We start from the raw sequence: 19,669 nt of genomic DNA, 5'->3' as shown, positions 1-19,669 counted from the left end.
ATTTGCAAATTGTGGGTCATTCTGACATCCTGACATTGATAGTTAAACATTTTTAGTATATCCTTCACTATCATTCATGATTTAGTTCAGTTTTCCTTCATTAAATACGGTTTTTTTAACTCTTCCAATCACATCATGTCATTCCTTATTCTTTCTCTAATTTGTTCAAATATCCTTTGATCAAGATTATCTATGTATATAATTTTAAGAATTATATAGTTGTAATAAGCTTACTGCAAATAAAGCAGCCAGTCGCCTGATCCTTTCCTCAGCATCTCCAGAGGTAAACATTTTAGATGTTTTAGATGATTACTTGACATTTGTCTTCATGACTATAAATAACATGTTTGTATTGTTACTTGTTGATTTTTAAAATTTGGGGTAGATGTAGTAAACTTCCTAATATGAAAAATAAGGATTTATCTCTGTTTCATCTTCGTTGTCTCCATCACATCTACTTACTCTTCCCATACCTATTCACACTCCCAATATAGTTACAAGGTAATTTGATTAATTCAGTATTTATGCTAATATATTTATGTAAACACTATTCACAGCTGAGCTATATAGTAAGTATCTTGTAGCTACTTTCTTTTTCTCTGCAAATTTTTCCCTCTTTGAATTAATAATTGTCTTATTTATTTTCTTGGTTTTAAATATTTTATTTATTTATTTTTTTGAGAGGGGATGAGGGGGAGGGGCAGAGGGAGGGAGAGAAAGAAAGAGAGAATCCTAAGCAGTCTCCGTACCCAGCATGGAACCCAACATGAGGCTCGATCTCATGACCTGAGCCAAAATCAAGAGTCCAACAAACGCTTAACTGACTGAGTCACCTGGGTGCCCCTATTTGCTTGATTTTTAAATAAGTATATTTATTGCTGATTGAACCCTAAATTCTGCCAACTATCTAAGGATCCTCTCCATAAGTTTGCATGCACCAGGTATTCTATTAGTTTTGTCTTCTTGAGGAAATCTTCCTTAGAGTATTCTGATGTTCTTCAGTATGGATTTGTTTCCCTCTACATCTTGTGTGCATCTGTCATCCTGGGATCTTTCGTCATTAACATTCTGGAGATTTTTCACTTCTCTCCTCCTGTATCAAATTCTGTCTTCACATTTGATTGACAGTTTGGGTATAGAATTCTAGATTGTAAATTTTCTGGATTTTCTAGTTTTCAATATTGCTGTTGATGTCCAAAATTTTCTGACTCCTGACTCTTTGTATGAAACCGATTTTTGTTTTTGCAAGCTTATAGGATATTTTCGTTGTATATAGTGCTGTGAAATTTCATGGTGGTGTACCTTGAAATAAGTTTCTTTGCTGTGATTGTGTTGGATACAGTGTCCTCTGATTCTGGAAAATTAAAATAATTTGTTAATTTCCTTTCCTCTATTTTTCTGTGAAACTCTTATTATTTGGATATTTGATATTCTGGATTGATTCCTTTTTTGGGGGATTTATTTATTTATTTGACAGAGAGAGAGACAGCGAGAGAGGGAACACAAACAGAGGGAGTGGGAGAGGGAGAAGCAGGCTTCCCGCTGAGCAGGGAGCCTGATGCGGGGCTTGATCCCAGGACCCTGGGATCATGACCTGAGCCGAAGGCAGATGCTTAACGACTGAGCCACCCAGGCGCCCCTCCTTTTTAAAAAAAAACAACAAAAACCCTTTTCTCATGTCTCTTTGTTATGCTTTCTGAGAGATTTCCTTAAATTTATCTTCCAGTGCTTCTATTTAGTTTTTCACTTGTAGGTTTTAAATTTCCAAAAATTGCTCTGTTCTCAGATTTGAGAATGGTAAGCTAAAAGCTGTTTGGAAGCTCTGAGATTGAGGGTGGAACTAGCTGACTATGAGCTGTGGGATAGTGGTTCTTAACCAGAGGTGATTTGGGGATTTTTTTTTCTCTCTTTCCTCCCTCCCCCAGGAACATGTGGCAGCGTTTGGAGACGTTTGTGGTCATCACAATCTGTGTTACTGGCATCGGGTGATGAGAGGCCAGGGGTGCTTCTAAATATCCTACAATACACAGGACAGCCCCCCTCAATAAAGAATTATCCATCTCCAAATGCTAGTACTGCTGAGTTTTAGAAACCCTGCTAGAGGGTGATCTGGCTGGGTTCTTTGCATAGAAAACCCTTGATATTACTGTCTTTAGGATATTTTTCCTTTTGATGGCCAGAGTGTTCAAAGAAGTTTCTTATATCCTTCCTGGAGGTTTAGCCTTGCTTACTAAACTTCCAGGTGTTAAATGAGACAAAAGACTGGAGTTCCCATTATTCAATGTAACCCCCCCTGCTCTTTTTCCATATAATACTCCTACCCTCTATTGTGTTTAGTATTCCATAATTCCAGAGATCCTGTGTTTAACCCTCTCTGATAAATTGTCAGTCTCTTGCTGGAGTGGGAGAAAAATCAACCATCTGGCTGTATGAAGGGAATCTAGGTATCAAACTACTACTACTACTACTTAAATGGTCTTTTATCCAATTCTTTATTTTTAGCTTCATTCTTACCCTCACTTTTAGAGGTATCTAAATGCTACTAACTTATGAGCATTTGGAGGTTTTGTGTTATGAATTGGGTTGCTTGTTGGCTTTCCACATTCTGCTTTATGGTTCAGCCTTTTCAGGTCTACTAAGTTCATCAACATTCCAGCTTCCAAAATTTAATTGCAGTTGTTTTTTTACCTGTTCTTTTTATTATTATAGATTTATGATGTTTTAAAATTCTTTTAGTTTTAATGGGGTTTTTGAAGGCTGTTCAATTTGCTGTCATTACCTGAAAGTTTCAAAGTTTATTTTGAATTCTAATTTTGTCTTTGGTTTAGAATTTTTTCATTAATTTTTTTCTTACATAGATATTACTAATAATTACATACCCACTCACATGCATGATTCTAATAATTTATGTTATTCATTTCTTTTGTATCTTTGCTAATTTTCTACCAGTTCTATTATGGAGAAAGGAATATTGTCTCCAAATATAATTGTGGATTAGTCTATTTCTCCTTTCAGTTTTGTCAGGTTTTGTTTCATGCATTTTGAAGCTCCGTTACTAGGTGAACTCACATTTAGGATAGTTATATCTTCTTTTTTTTTAAGATTTATTAATTTATTTGAGAGAGAGAGAGAGAGAAAACACATGTGGGGGGAGGGGCAGAAAGAGAGGGAGAGAGAAACTCAAGCAGACTCCACGATGAGCATGGAGCCCCCTGCAGAGCTCAATCCTAAGACCCCGAAATCACAATCTGAGCCAAAACCAAGAGTTGAATGCTTAACCAGTTGTGTCACCCAGGCACCCCAGGAGAGTTTTCTCTTCTTTGTGAATTGACTCTTTTATCATTATATAGTATGTATGTAATCACTGGTAATTTTTTCTCTGAAGCTTACTTGTTCTGATTCTAATATAACTCCAGTTTTCTTTTGATTAGTGCGTACATGGTATATATTTTCTATCCTTTTACTTTTAACATTCCTATATCACATATTTGAAGTTTTTGTAAACCACATAGAGTTGGGTGATATTTTTGTATTTATTTTAATAATCTCTTCTAATTGGAGTGTTTAAATCATTTTTTCAATGTTATTTTTTAATTTAAATTCAGTTAATTGACATATAGCATATTAATAGTTTCAGAGGTACACTTCAATGATTCATCAGTCTTATGTAACACCCAGTGCTCATTACATCATGTGCCCTCCTTAATGTTCATCACCCAGTTACTCCATGCCCCTACTCCCCTCATCTCCAGCAACCTTCAGTTTGTTTCCTATGGTTGAGTCTCTTATGGCTTCTTTCCCTCTCTGATTTTGTCTTGTGTTATTTTTTCCTCCCTTCCCCAATGATCCTCTATTTTGTTTCTTAAATTCCACATTAGAGTGAGATCATATGATAATTATCTTTCTCTGATTCACTTACTTCGCTCAGCACAATACTCTATAGTTCCATCCACGTTATTGCAAATGGTAAGATCTCATTCTTTTTGATGGCTGAGTAGTATTCCATTGTATATATATATCACATCTTCTTTATCCATTCGCCTGTCGCTGGACATCTGGGCTCTTTCCATAGTTTGGCTATTGTCGACATTGCTGCTATAAACATTGGGGTGCATGTGCCCCTTCAGATCACTACATTTGTATCTTTGGGGTAAATACCTAGTACTTCAGTTGCTGGATTGTAGGGTAGTTCTATCTTCAACTTTTTGGGGAACCTCCATACTGTTCTCCAGAGTGGCTGCATCAGCTTGCATTCCCACTGACAGTGTAAGAGGGTTCCCCTTTCTCCGCATCCTTCGCCAACATCTGTCGTTTCCTGACTTGCTAATTTTAGCTATTCTGACTGGTGTGAGGTGGTATCTCATTGTGGTTTTGTTTTGTATTTCCCTGATGCTGAGTGATGTTAAGCACTTTTTCATGTGTCTGTTGGCCATTTGGTCATCTTCTTTGCAGAAATGTCTGTTCATGTCTTCTGCCCATTTCTTGATTGGATTGTTTGTTCTTTGGGTGTTGAGTTTGATAAGTTCTTTATAGATTTTGGATACTAGCCCTTTATCTGATAAGTCATTTGCAAATATTTTCTCCCATTCTGTTGGTTGCCTTTTGGTTTTGTCGACTCTTTCCTTTGCTGTGCAAAAGCTTTTTATCTTGAACTCCCAATAGTTCATTTTTGCCCTTGCTTCCCTTGCCTTTTGAGAGGTGTCTAGCAAGAAGTTGCTGTGGCCAAGGTCGAAGAGGTTGCTGCCTGTGTTCTCCTCTCACGTTTAGGCCTTTCATCCATTTTGAGTCTATTTTTGTGTAGGATGTAAGAAAATGGTCCAGTTTAATTCTTCTGCATGTGGCTGTCCAAATTCCCCAACACCATTTGTTGAAGAGACTGTCTTTTTTCCACTGGATATTTTTTCCTTCTTTGTCAAAGATTAGTTGACCATAGAGTTAAGGGTCAATTTCTGGGCTCTCTATTCTGTTCCATTGATCTGTGTATCTGTTTTTGTGCCAATACCATACTGTCTTGATGATCACAGCTTTGTAATAGAGCTTGACTTCCAGAATTGTGATGCCCCCAGCTTTGATTTTCTTTTTCAACATTCCTTTGGCTATTTGGGGTCTTTTCTGGTTCCATACAAATTTTATGATTCTTTGTTCCAGCTCTGTGAAAAAAGTTGTTGGTATTTTGATAGGGATTGCATTGCATGCATAGAATGCTCTAGGTAGCATAGACATTTTAACAATATTTGTTCTTCCAATCCATGAGCATGGAATGTTTTCCATTTCTTTGTGTCTGCCTCAATTTCTTTCATGGATGTTCTATAGTTTTCTGAGTACAGATTCTTTGCCTCTTTGTTTAGGTTTATTCCTAGGTATCTTATGGTTTTGGTGCAATTGTAAATGGGATCCACTCCTTAATTTCTCTTTCTTCTGTCTCACTATTAGTGTATAGAAATGCAACTGATTTTTGTGCATTGATTTTATATCCTGCCACTTTGCTGAATTCCTGTATGAGTTCTAAGAATTTTGGGGTGGAGTCTTTTGGGTTTTCCACATACAGTATCATATCATCTGCAAAGAGTGAGAGTTTGACTTCTTCTTTGCCGATTCAGATGCCTTTTATTTCTTTTTGTTGTCTGATTGCTGAGGCTAGGACTTCTAGTACTATGTTGAACAGCAGTGGTGATAGTGGACATCCCTGCTGTGTTCCTGACTTTAGGGGAAAAGGTCTCAGTTTTTTCCCATTGAGAATGATATTCACTGTGGCCTTTTCATATATGCTTTTATGATGTTGAGGTATGTTCCCTCTATCCCTACACTGTGAAGAGTTTTAATCGGGAAAGGATGCTGTACTTTGTCAAACTCCTCTTCTGCATCTATTGGGAAGATCATATGATTCTTGTCCTTTCTTTTATTAATGTATTGTATCACATTGATTTGTGGATTTTGAACCACCCTTGCAGCCCAGGAATAAATCCCGCTTGGTCATGGTGAATAATCCTTTTAATGTACTCTTGGATCCTATTGGTTAGTATTTTGGTGAGAATTTTTGCATCCATGTTCATCAGGGATATTGGTCTGTAATTCTCCTTTTTGGTGGGATCTTTGTCTGGTTTTGGGATCAAGGTAATCCTGGCCTCATAGAAAGAGTTTGGAAGTTTTCCTTCAATTTCTGGTTTTTTTTTTTTAAAGATTTATTTATTTATTTGACAGAGAGAGAGAGAGAGAGAGAGAGAGAGAGAGAGAGACAGTGAGAGAGGGAACACAGCAGTGGGAGTGGGAGAGGGAGAAGCAGGCCTCCTGCGGACAGGGAGCCCAATGTGTGGCTCGATCCCAGAACCCTGGGATCATGACCTGAGCTGAAGGCCGACACTTAATGACTGAGCCACCCAGGCACCCCTCAATTTCTGTTTTTTAAAAACAGCTTCACAAGAACAGGTGTTAATTCTTCTTTAAATGTTTGGTAGAATTCTCCTGGGGAGCCATCCGGTCTTGGGCTCTTCTTTGTTGGGAGATTTTTGATTACTGCCTCAATCTCCTTGCTGGCTATGGGTCTGTTCAGGTTTTCTATTTCTGCCTGTTTCAGTTTTGGTAGTTTATATGTCTCTAGGAATGCATCCATTTCTTCCAGATTGCCTAATTTGTTGCATATAGTTGCTCATAATATGTTCTTATATTTGTTTGTATTTCTTCGGTGTTGGTTGTGATTTCTCCTCTTTCATTCATGATTTTATTTATTTGAGTCCTTTCTCTTTGCTTTTTGATAAGTCTGGCCAGGGGTTCATCAATCATACTAATTCTTTCCTACTTTCATTGATCTGTTCCACTGGGTTTTTTTTTTTTTTTTTTGGTTTGTGTGTGTGTGTGTGTTTTTGTTTCTGTTGCACTGATTTCTGTTCTAATCTTTATTACTTCTCTTCTGCTGGGTTTAGGCTTTATCTGCTGTTCTTTCTCCAGCTCCTTTAGGTGTATGGTTAAGTTGTGTATTTGAGACCTTTCTTGTTTCTTGAGAAAGGCTTGTATTGCTATATACTTCCCTTTTAGGACTGCCTTTGCTTCATCCCAAAGGTTTTGAACAGTTGTGTTCATTTTCATTTGTTTCCATGAATTTTTCAAATTCTTCTTTAATTTCCTTGTTGACCCATTCATTCTTTAGTAGGATGCTCTTTAGCCTCCATGTATTTGAGTTCTTTCTAAAGTTCCTCTTGGGATTGGGTTCCAGTTTCAAAGCATTGTGGTCTGATAACATGCAGGGAATGATCCAAATCTTTTGGTACTGGTTGAGACCTGATCTGTGACCCAGTATGTGGTCTATTCTGGAGAATGTTCCATATGCACTGAAGAAGAATGTGTATCCTGTTGCTTTGGGATGGAATGCTCTGAATATATCTGTGAAGTCTATCTGGTCCAGTATGTCATTCAAAGCCCTTGTTTCCTTGTTGATCTTCTGCTTAGATGATCTGTCTATTGCAGTGAGTGGGGTGTTGAAGTCCCCTACTATTATTGTATTATTATCAATGTGTTTCTTTAATTTTGTTATTAATTGGTTTATATAATTGGCTGCTCCCATATTAGGGGCATAAATATTTACAATTGTTAGATCTTCTTGGTGGATAGACCCTTTAATTATGATATAGTATCCTTCCTCATCTCTTATTACAGTCTTTGGTTTAAAATCTAATTTGTCTGATATAAGGATTGCCACCCCAGCTTTCTTTTGATGTCCGTTAGAATGACAAATGGTTTCCTACCCCCCACTTTCAATCCGGAGGTGTCTTTGGGTCTAAAATGAGACTTTTGCAGACAGCATATGGATGGGTCTTGCTTTTTTATCGAATCTGATACCCTGCATCTTTTGATTGGGGCATTTAGCCCATTCACATTCAGGGTAACTATTGAAAGATACAAGTTTTGTGCCATCGTATTACCTATAAAGTCACTGTTTCTGTATATTGTCTGTTTCTTTCTAATCTATGTTACTTTTGGGCTCTCTCTTTGCTTAAAGGATCCCCTTTAATATTTCTTGCAAGGCTGGTTTAATGATCACAAGTTCTTTTGGTTTCTGTTTGTCCTGGAAGCTTTTAATCTCTCCTTCTATTTTGAATGACAGCTTTGATAGATAAGTTATTCTTGGCTGCATATTTTTCTCATTAGGACCCTGAATATATCATGCCAGTGCTTTCTGTTCTGCTAGGTCTCTGTGGATAGGTCTACTGCTAGCCTAATGTTTCTACCCTTGTAGGTTACAGACCTCTTGTCCTGAGTTGCTCTCAGGATTTTCTCTTTGACTCTGAGATTATGCAAGCTTCACTATTATATGTCGAGGTGTTGATCTATTTTTTATTGATTTTGAGGGGGGTTCTCTGTGCCTGTTTCCATCCCCAGATTAGGGAAGTTCTCTGCTATAATTTGCTCCAATATACCTTCTGCCCCTCTCTCTCTTTCCTCCTCTTCTGGGATCCCAATTATTCTAATATTGTTTCACTTTATGATATCACTTATCTCTCGAATTCTCCCCTCATGATGCAGTAGTTGTTTATCTCTTTTTTCCTCAGCTTCTTTATTCTCCATCATTTTGTCTTCTATATCACTAATTCTCTCTTCTGTCTCATTTATCCTAGCAGTTGGAGCCTCCAATTTTTATTGCATCTCATTAATAGCCTTTTTGATTTTGACTTGGTTAAATTTTCGTTTTTTTAATTTCTCCAGAAAGGGATTCTCTAGTGTCTTCTATGCTTTTTTCAAGCCCAGGTAGTATCTTTATAATGGTTATTCTGAACTCTACTTCTAACATCTTACTTATATCCATATGGATTAGGTCCCTGGCAGTTGGTACTTCTTCGTGTTCTCTTTTTTGAGGTGAGTTTTTCTGTCTTGTCATTCTGTCCAGAGAAGAATAAGTGAATGAGAGAACAAAATACTAAAATGACAACACCCCAGAGAAATATACACTAAAGACATCAGAAGATACCCGAAACAAACAAAAAATTTAGAAAAAGAGAGAATATAGTGAGACAGTGGAACAGAACAGAGCAGTACTCTGGATTCTGTGTGTATTCTGGTCTGTTTTTTAGAAGAAACTGTATCCCAAAATTGTAAAGAAAGAATTGTAGAGAAAAATTTATATTGTTTATATATATAAATTTATATTTATGTATATTTAATATAATTTTATTTATAAATTTATATATATTTATGTATATATGACATATATACATATAAATTTATATACATTTATGTATATATATAACATATATATACAAAATATATGCAAAATAAAATTAAATACATTGAAATGATAGGCTGTAACTGTAAAGATGAAAATTAAAAAAGAGACTAAAAAGAGAATATAATCAGTCTGGTGAAGAGAGCAAAGCAGTACACTAGCTTCTGTGAGTATTTTGGTCTGTTCGTTAGAAGAAACCACATCCCAAAATTGTAAAGAAAGAAAAAAATGTATATATATAATTAAATACTATATATGTGTGTGTGTATATGTATATATACATATATATAAAATTAAATACAATCAAAGGAAAGAATGCAATTGTAAAAATGAAAATTAAAAAAGACTTTAAAAAAGATAAAATCAGAAATTGGTTGAAAAGAGAAAAAAATTAAAATTGAAAGACTAAAGAATCATGAGAAAAAAACCATTAAGTTTTATATACTATTTTCCCCTAGTGCTGGAGTTTTGCAATTCTTTGTGATTGGTAAACTTAGTCTTAGCTGGATGTTTCTGCTGATCTTCTGGGGGAGGGGCCTGTTGTGCTGATTCTCAGGTATCTTTCCCTGGGCAGAACTGCACCACCCTTGCCAGGGGGCCAGGCTAAGTAAGTTGTTCCAGATTGCTGTATGTAGCTTTTGTTCCCTGAAGGCTTTCTGTGTGGCTTTAGAGGTTGAGAATGAAAATGGCGGCTTCCCAACCTCCAGCCCCGGAGCTGAGGGCTCCCACCCCCGCCATTCCTCAGCGCATCCTCAGGGAAAAGCAGTCAATCACTCCTGTCTCCCTGGTCTCTGTCTGCACTCCGTGTTCGCTCAGCCTGCAACCCAGCGTTTCTATCTCCGGCACACAACCCTGCTTTGAGTCTCCAAACGCTGCAGACTGGTATGGCTCCTCCTGTGGGAGGTAGGTGGGTCTCACCATGGTTCTACTGCTTGCTGGGCCCCTGCTCAAAGAGTGGTTGTCCGACTGTGCCAGAGTTCGTGGTTTATGGCAATGCCAAGCTGAAAGCCCACTCCTGGGCTCACTGATTGCAGCTGGCTTCTCCGCTCCAATGCCTGGGAATTGTGCTGCACTCAGGCACCCCTATTCTTTCTATGACCCCAGGGATCCTGAGACCACACTGTCCCACCTAGGATTCTGCCCTGCTTTGCTGCCTTAGCACCTTTCAGGCAGGGATGTCCCTCACTGGAGCAGACTTCTAAACGTTCTGATTTTGCACTCTGCTGCTATATCACTTTCTGATATAGCCTCTGGAGGCTCCCTCCCTCTGTGGTTTATCTTCCAATATATCGCCTCGGATTCACTTCTCTGCACCTCCTACTTTGCAGAAAATGGTCCCTTTTCTATTTATAGAATTGCAGCAATTCTTTTCTTAGATCTCAGGTTGAGTTCACAGGTGTTCAGAACGATTTGATAGCTATCTAGCTGAATTCCTGGGACCAGACAAAACTAAGGTCTCCTACTCCTCTGCCATCTTGGACTCTTCTCTCTGAGTGTTTAAATCATATTTAGTGTAATCATTTATACGTTCAGATCTAGGTATACCATATTATTATTTGTTTCTATTTTTCCTGCTTTCAACCATTTTCTGCCTTCTTTTTTTGGAACATTTTTAGTATGCTTGTAAATTTATTTTGTATGTATTTTCACTATATTTCTGCATGTTTCTGGTGGTTGTTCTAAGGATTACCCTATACATACTTAATCTTTTACAGAATACTTATATAAATATTTTACCAATTCAAGTGGAACATAGAAGTTTTACCATTATATAGCTCTTTTTACCCTCCCTCTTTTATGCTGTGGTTTTCTTATGTATTACCATAACACACATTGAAAACATCAGACAGTGTTTGTAAGTTTTGCTTTCAATGATCAAACATCTTTTAAACTTCCGAGAGGAGAATAATAGTTTGTTATATTTAACCTAGTCTTAACTATTCTATATTTCTCTTCCTTCATTCTTGACTGCCCAGATGTCTTTTGGGTATCATTTCCATTCGCATGAATAACTTCTTTTAAATTTTTAAAAGGGCAAATCTACTAAAAATGAATTAGCTTAGTTTTTCTTCATTTGAGAATATCTTTATTCTCTTTAATTCCTGAAGAATATTATCATTGGATATAGGACTCTGGGTTGACAGCTTTTTCTTTTAGCATTTTTTTTTTAATTTTATTTTTAAGCAGTTTCTACACCCAATGTGAGGCTTGAATGCACAACCCCGAGATCAAGAGTCCCACACTCAACTGAATCAGGCACATGCTCCTCTTTTAGCACTTTAAAAATGTTATTTCTTTTACTTCTGTATTCCATAATTTCTGATGAGAAATCTGATATTATTCAAATCATAAAATGGGTTGTTTTTCTCTAGTTGCTTTCAAGATATTTGTCTTTAGTTTTTGGCAGTTTGATTATGATTTGTTTCGGAGTAGATTTTTTGAATTTATCCTGTTGAGATTCACTGAGCTTCTTGAATCTTTCTTTTGCCAAATTTGAAGGTTTTTTTGCCACTATAACTTCAAATATTTGTTCTGCACCACACTTTTTCTCCTGCCTTACTGAGACTCCACTGACACAAATATCAGACCTCTTTCGTATTGCCGCACAGGTGTTTGAGACTCTGTTCATTCTTGTTTTCCTCTGCTTGTTCAGATAATTTCTATTGATCTATCTTCAAATTCATGAACTCTTCCTCTGACAATTCCATTCTGCTATTGAGCATATCTGATGAGTTTTTTCTTTTTTGCTTTGGTTATTATATTTTTGAGCTTGAAAATTACAATTTGGTTCTTCTTTATGTCTTTAATGTTGTTTTCTGAGACTTTCTATCTTTCTATTAATTTCAAAAATGTTTTTTTCTTTGTGTGTTGGAGCATTTTTATAATAGTTGCTTTGAAGTCTTTATCAGACAGTTCCAACATCTTTGTCATCTTGGTTGTGTTGACATCTGTTGGTTGTCTTTTCCAAAGCAGATTGAGATTTTCTTGGTTCTTCATATGTGAAGTGATTTTGAATTAATATCATGGACATTTTGAATATTAAGTTATGAGAATGTGGATCTTAAATCCTTTGGAAAATGTTTAAATTTTGTTTTTGCAGGAATTTGACTTGGTTTGATTCAGGCTACAAGTTTCAATCAATTTTCTGTGTTTTATAGTTTCAATGTCAGTTTGTTTTTCACAGCCTTTGCAGTACTATTCAGAGATATGGGACATCCAGTGGCCAATCTGGTGGTTTATCTTAGAGTTCTGTTCTCAGAATTTATGGTGTACTTTTTAGGGTCAAATCCATGTAGCTCAGGGTGAACCCAGGAGTTCATAAACAATGTTATGAAGTTATTTTCCTGAGCTCTCCCTCTTCACAATTTACTTGTTGCTTTATAGTCTCCTAGAGCTCCTTTAATTAGTGTTGGATTTGGTTCTGAAGCAGTTGAATTACTTGGAATCAGTTAGGTCCTTTTGAAGCTTGCTTTTTAAAGCTTTTTAATGATGATCTCAGAGCAGCTTTTATATAATTTAGCTCTACTACTAAGGCAGCATTCTTCAGATGAGTCTACTGAATGCCCCATGTATTATGAGATCTTTTTGCTCTGGCTGATGCAATCACAAATCATTTTCAATTCTAGTGAGCTACAGGAATTGTTCTACCTATAATTTTCTGGTAATTCTTTCCTTGTCGTTGGGTAGTAATCTTCTCATGTATGTGCGGATTAATACTCAGCCAAAGAGTTAATGCTAATCTCCAGAACTCAGTAGTTCTCTCTTCTTTGGCACTCTACTCCCATATTCTAGATTCTTTGGCCTTCCTTTTATCTCTGTTTCCTCTACTCATTCAGACCATCAAGCTCTGTTCAGGTTTTATTTTCCTATGCTGTGGCATGGAAACTACATCCAGAAGGTAAGCTGATGCAATTGTAAGGTTTCCAGCTCGTCTGTTTACCTTCTTTAGAGGATTACTTAGTCCTGTGCTGCCTATTGTCCAATGCCTGAAAACTGTTTTTTTTTCCCCACATAAATTGTCCAATTTTTTAGTTATTTAAGGCTTGAGGGTAAAGTTGGTCCCTATTGCAGTGTCTTAGCCCAAAGCAGAAGTGTCAAAGATTTTATTCTTTTACCCATTCACTAGCCTATTTCTTTTTGATAGAACCTAGAGGTCCATATCACCATCTTTAAAGATTTCCAAACTTTTTACACCTAAAACTAATACAATGTTATATGGCAACTTAAAAGAAATGAATTAATTTCAAAAAAGATTTCCAGACATTTAAAATCCAAATATTTTCCTTTACTTGTTCATTTTAACACACACTAAACTAAGAAACTTTCTGTTTTTTCTAAGTGAAATGACTTCATAGTCAAGATTGTACTGCTACTCTGTTGAAGTTTCTTGGTTTTCTTTGATTTATTTGATGAGCTCATGGAGTTGTTTTGAGGATCAAGTAGTATAACATTTGAAATACTTTAAAATGTGTTATTCAAATGTAATGTACTATTCTGAGCCATCAGGTGGACTTTACAAATGAAGCCTTAGTGTACATTGTATTAATATTTTTCTAAAGATATTATTTATATAAAAAGTTATTTTCCCCCCACAAGCACTGAGAATCTTTAGGAGAGTAAATATTTGTATTTTGATTTTATAAATAAAAATTTCCCCACTACAACTTCCTTTTAGTTTGGTATGCTCGTAATTAAAGGATTTTTAACTGTATTGACATGTCAGCCTATTATCTTTCAAAATTGGCAAAGAGTGGGGAATGAGAACTATGTGCTTTAGTAGGCTATCATTTTTGATTCAGTGTAACTTTGAATAGCTCTGGATGGAAGAATTTAAATATATTAAACCAGAAGACTATATTTAACCTAGTTAATAGTTCAATCTTTTGGTTACCACCTCTGTAATTTTTTTAACATATTAACTTTATGTATTTAAGCAACTGATAATTTCTTGAATAGCTTTCATGAGGACTTAGGTGTTTTTTTTTTTTAAAGAACAATTTCAAATTGTACAGGTAAATGAAATAATTAAATATGTTTCTCTTGCTTAGCAATTATGGAATGGTCAGCCTTGGATGAATCTCCTTCTCACAGAAAGTTATCAAATATATCAGAATGCTATCTACAATATAGGAAGAAAAGCACTTTATCTTCCAGGCTGTTTGAACCATCGTTATTCCCAAAGTTAAATAGAAAAAACCTCCAACATCATAAAATTATGGAGGACAATGATCACCTTGAATTTAAAAGATCAAAAAATCCTTTGCAAATAAAAAAATTCCTAAATGGGGTTGATAGCAGTAATACAGGATTCCAGGAACCATATTCAAAGGATGGCATAAACTTTAAGAAATATTCAGAGAAGATTGAAATTCATGACTCAAAGTCTATACCACATAACTTGAAGAGTATTACAAGCCTCAAAAAGTCTCTGGATAAAAGTGATACTTTTAGTATCCCCAAACTTCAGAAGCCAACTCTGAGAAGGCATTCCAGCCCCCTAAAACAGGTTTCATTAAAGGAAAAAGCTACAACAAATGCTCTGGGTCAGTATCATATACGTAAGTCAAAATCTAGGTCCTTGAGTTCTTGAGTTATCACGGAAACGAGCTGAATTAATCAGTTATTAGACAGTTGTATGCATTTCAATTGTCAGTACTTTCGAATAACTGCCACTTCTGGTCTATAGGCCAATGCATATAACACTGTGGTTTTGATCATTGTGCCTTTCCAGATGCTCCCTTTTTCAGATGCCTAACTTTGACTAAGAAGCTTATTCAGTGATTAACTAGACTCACTCAAGTTCCCTAGAAAATAGAGGGCCTGTTTTCTTTTGGAAGTAGTTATTTTATAATTTATTTAACAAAGTATGTAAGAAGTCTATGTGAAATTTTTGCTCAGGTTCCATATTTTAAATATATGATATCCATGTCCAGTATAATATGATAATACTTCAGATATTATCTCTTAGGGATGTGGGAACATCAAGAGAAAATTAATATTAAACATCTCAGCCACCCAGGGATTTATGGTCTTCCTCAAAGATGAGCAAGGTTTCCCAACCAATATATGTTTTCTTCCTTCTGTGGTACCTCTATCACAGAAATACTGTGTATGGAACTTAATTAAATACTCCTTCCTGTAATCCTTAGCTGAAGTTACTGAAGTTATGTTTATTTTCTTTAAAGAAATGTAGTGACCTTTTTATTACATTTCATATTACATGTAATTGCTAAAATGAGTGCTTAGTGAAATATTAGTGATTCTTATACAGTAATGCATGTTTTCAATAATTCAGTTGAAAAGGGAGTGTGCTCTATTAAGGAGGCACAATGGTGTTTATTTTGATTCCTTTACCAATGCACTACTATTACTCTGTGCCCCATTCCTATTTCTGAGGAATATATATTTTACATATATATATATATTCCAGGAAGAATTAAAACCCTGCTAAAAGAATAATGGAGTAGTAGGCATTTAGCCATTGAGTAGAAGAAGACTGTGGAAGAAAGTGGTTACCTATCTTCCTGGTGTCACTAAAATCAAATCACCTACCATTGCCATACTTAATGTTCTGTGTATAGAGAAGTGTGAAATAGTTTATCTGGTATAACTTCTCAAAATAAATTGATGGTAATTGAGCACTATGAAATGTGACTGTCACTTGATTTACATTTTAAACATTTTTAACTTTTCATTCAAAACCATTAATTTTAAAATCATAATAATTACACAAAAGTAAAGACATTCCTATTTACTCCTCATCTAGTTTTCCCACATGTTAAGATCTTGTATAACCACAGTAAATGCACTAAACAAGGAAATTAACACTGATACAATATTATTTACTATTCTGAAGACCTTATTTGATTTTTTTCATTTGTTCCATAAATGTTCTTTGTCTGGTTCAAGGTCTCATCCAGGATCACACATTACATTTAGTTGTCATGTGTCCTTAGTCTCCTCCGATCTGGGATGGTTTCATGAGTGTGACACTTTTGAAGAGTATTGACTAGTTATTTTGTATAATGTCCCTCATTTGAAGTTTTCCTTGTATTTCTTCATGAATAAGTTCAGGTTATGCATTTTTGGCTGGAATATCACCAAAATGATATTATACCCATCCCAGTGCGTATTAGGAGGCTTATCATGAGGCCATGTATATCTGCTTCTAAAATTTTATGATTTTGACATTTGTGAACTGAAAGCGTGGTAGACTAAAGTGATGGGAAGGGGAAGAACTCTCATTTTTTGCTTGGAATCCTAGAATTTGAACACATTGATGTTTTGATCTCTTGAACTCATTCATTATATTTTAATCAGAACCAAGCAGCATTGGCTGAGCCACTTGAACAAGTTGTTCCTCCAAACAAGTAGTTTATAAATGTTTATAGAATTTTCAATATTGTTTTCTGTTTGAACTATAAAGGAAGTATTTAGATATAATGTAAGATACAACAGAAATATGAAGAAAAAAAAGCAGTCCTATGAAATAATATTAAGTAGATAAAACTTGCTTTCTGACTGCTAGATAAAGATTTTGGGTGCTAATTGTTGCTTAAGACACATAAATTCTGTTGCTGAATAGTACTTTACATTTTGTATATTTAGAAAACATCTGCAAAGCAATCAGTAAACTCCAAGAAAATTACATCGCTGCAGAAGAACTTAAGTCCATTTTGCCTTCAATAGGAATTACTTTATCAGACAAAGTGTTCAAGAAGATTGTGACAGACACTACTCAAAATGGTGAGACTAATAATGCCAAACTTCTTGAGAAAATAGACACTTCTATGGGATAGTTTTAAATGATGGAATAAGTTCTTTCAACTAGGAGTGGAGCAGAATGGGCTAAAGAAGATTGTAAAAGAACAGATATAAAAATGGAAAGTAGTACATTAAAAAAAAGTTCCCGGAAAGTCTTACCTAATGGATTGGTTTGGAGAAGCTAAGCCTTTTATATCTCAATTGTTTATGTAAGACTCCATGACTATCCCTAGCTATGCCTGGTAGTATGGGACAGGTACTGGGGAAGTCTGATCCAGTTGTAGGTAGGTTCAGGCGGTAAGACCACAATAACCAAGGGGTACAAAAATCTCTAAGCAAATAGCCTAAGGATCCAAGAAGAAATGATTGGAGATTCCCAAATTGGAGAAGGAGTGCTACAGCTAGGAATTTGGGCTAGTGCTACTTAAACAAGAAGGCAGGCAGTGAGCATCTAGATGATGTTAAATGGCATATCCCAGTCACCAGCCTAAATTCAATGCAGAGTTTAAATTTCCAGGAAGGGTTGTTGTATTAGAGAAGTTGTTTTATTATTAAGAACTGTCCATAGCAGAAGTTCAGTTGAAGAGAAGGCAGAGGCAACATTTTGGGGAAAGAATGACTTGGGAATATGTTAGAAATGAATTCTTAGAACCTGAACAAAATTTCCTAGCTAAAGCAAAGAGAAAGAAGATTTGATTAAAAAATAAAATCTAAGGAATAGGTGCTACTAAAATTATTGAGCTCTTTATGTTGCTTATCAAGATTGGTATAAGCACTGTGGAGGGTTTGTATCTAAAAATAGATAATTATTTGGATTAGCTGGATACTAGGGGTAGATATGGGGACACTTGGGTATGTAAGGACTGGTTAGTATTGTCAAGGTATCTTAATGGATAGCATATTGACTGGGTTTTCATGATGGTATGAAATAGACTCAAATTTCTCATGGTCCATCTATATGGGCACTTTTCCTTTTTCCTATATCTATCAAGAACTGAGTGCCTAATCCAGTCCATTGCACTTTATAGTAGATATTTAAAAATTGTTGAGTAATTGTTGAAATGAAATGAACTGACCTAATTTAGAAAGACTCATCTAGGGAAACAAGATATGAAGACTCAATAGGATAATGATGAAGTGAAGGAGAATTCTTTCATAGTTGTTTTAAAATATGAATTTACCTTTTATGCAAAAACACAACAGAGTGCATATCCAACTCTTTATTTTACAGAAAGTGGAATGGTGAACTTAGATGACTTTATGAATGCTCTCGCCATAGAGCAAAGTCTTCCTGAATATGATGGTAGGTGGGAAGTTTATTTTAAAATGATTTGGAGGAAAGAAGCAGTTAGGTTGAAAAGAGTTAGGTTCAACTGAACTGAGTTTGCTTTTCAGATAGAGACTTAATAGTCCTGAAATCCTCAGGCAAGCCATTTGCCAGTTTTTTAAAGACTTGTTCTAGCAAGGTAATAATAGCTAACTTGCTTACTTCAGAGTTCTTAAGTGGATTTTAAAAACTGTAATACGTAAATGTACAGTAATAGTAAGGTAATGAGGAGATGAAATAGGTACTTAGCTTCATTCTTAGCAATTGATGCATGATTTGATTTTTAATTTTTTTAAAGATTTTATTTGTGAGAGAGAGACAGAGAGAGGGACAGCACAAGCAGGGGGAGTGACAGGCAGAGGGAGAAGCAGGCTACCCGCTGAGCTAGTAACCCAATGCAGGGCTCCATCCCAGGACCCTGGGATCATGACCCGAGGCAAAGGCAGATGTTTAACCAACTGAGTCACCCAGGTGTCCCTGATTTTTAATTTTTTCTAAGGAACTTGTTTGAATGAAATACTAGTTTGATTTGTCTTTGTTTTAGAGCATTTCTAAAAATAGTTCTATTGACGTACAATTTACATACATAAAATTCACCCATCCAATTTTTTTTCTTCCCCTCCTGCTATCTTCTTCTTTTTTTTTCTTAACATATATTGCATTATTTGTTTCAGAGGTACAGATCTGTGATTCAACAGTCTTGCACAATTCACAGCGCTCACCATAGCACATACCCTCCCCAATGTCTATCACCCAGCCACCCCATCCCTCCCACCCCCCCACCACTCCAGCAACCCTCAGTTTGTTTCCTGAGATTAAGAATTCCTCATATCACTGAGGTCATATGATACATGTCTTTCTCTGATTGACTTATTTCTCTCAGCATAACACCCTCCAGTTCCATCCACGTCGTTGCAAATGGCAAGATCTCATTCCTTTGGATCGCTGCATAATATTCCATTGTGTATATATACCACATCTTTTTAAAATTTTTTTATTGTTATGTTAATCACCATACATTACATCATTAGTTCTTGATGTAGTGTTCCATGATTCATTGTTTGTGCATAACACCCAGTGCTCCACGCAGAACATGCTCTCCTTAATACCCATCACCAGGCTAACCCATCCCCCCACCCCCTCCCCTCTAGAACCCTCAGTTTGTTTTTCAGAGTCCATCGTCTCTCATGGTTCGTCTCCCCCTCCGACTTACTCCCCTTCATTCTTCCCCTCCTGCTATCTTCTTCTTTTTCTTTTTTCTTAACATATGTTGCATTATTTGTTTCAGAAGTACAGAACTGTGATTCAACAGTCTTGCACAATTCACAGTGCTCACCATAGCACATACCCTCCCCAATGTCTAT

The 19,669-nt window shown here is 36.0% G+C and overlaps 1 protein-coding gene across 2 annotated transcripts in view; it reads left to right on the top strand.

Moving 5' to 3' along the window:
• EFCAB13 (EF-hand calcium binding domain 13) overlaps positions 1 to 19,669 on the top strand; it is a 108,168-nt gene that overhangs the window by 64,778 nt on the left and 23,721 nt on the right. The window contains exons 11-13 of one of the 2 annotated variants that reach the window (XM_073883099.1): positions 14,263 to 14,757; positions 16,823 to 16,960; positions 18,210 to 18,281. In XM_073883099.1, coding sequence (XP_073739200.1) covers positions 14,263 to 14,757; positions 16,823 to 16,960; positions 18,210 to 18,281 — 705 coding nt within the window. Of the gene's footprint in view, positions 1 to 14,262; positions 14,758 to 16,822; positions 16,961 to 18,209; positions 18,282 to 19,669 lie in introns of those variants that run through there. The other variant, XM_073883100.1, reaches the window with a different exon arrangement.

Source organism: Callorhinus ursinus, unplaced genomic scaffold (assembly GCF_003265705.2).
Source record: "Callorhinus ursinus isolate GAN/ISIS: 27379988/994484 unplaced genomic scaffold, GSC_fseal_2.0 scaffold50, whole genome shotgun sequence".
Classification (NCBI taxonomy): Eukaryota; Metazoa; Chordata; class Mammalia; order Carnivora; family Otariidae; genus Callorhinus; species Callorhinus ursinus.
The sequence above is the reverse complement of the archived record's forward strand: the minus strand, read 5'-3'. Positions and strand labels throughout refer to the sequence as shown.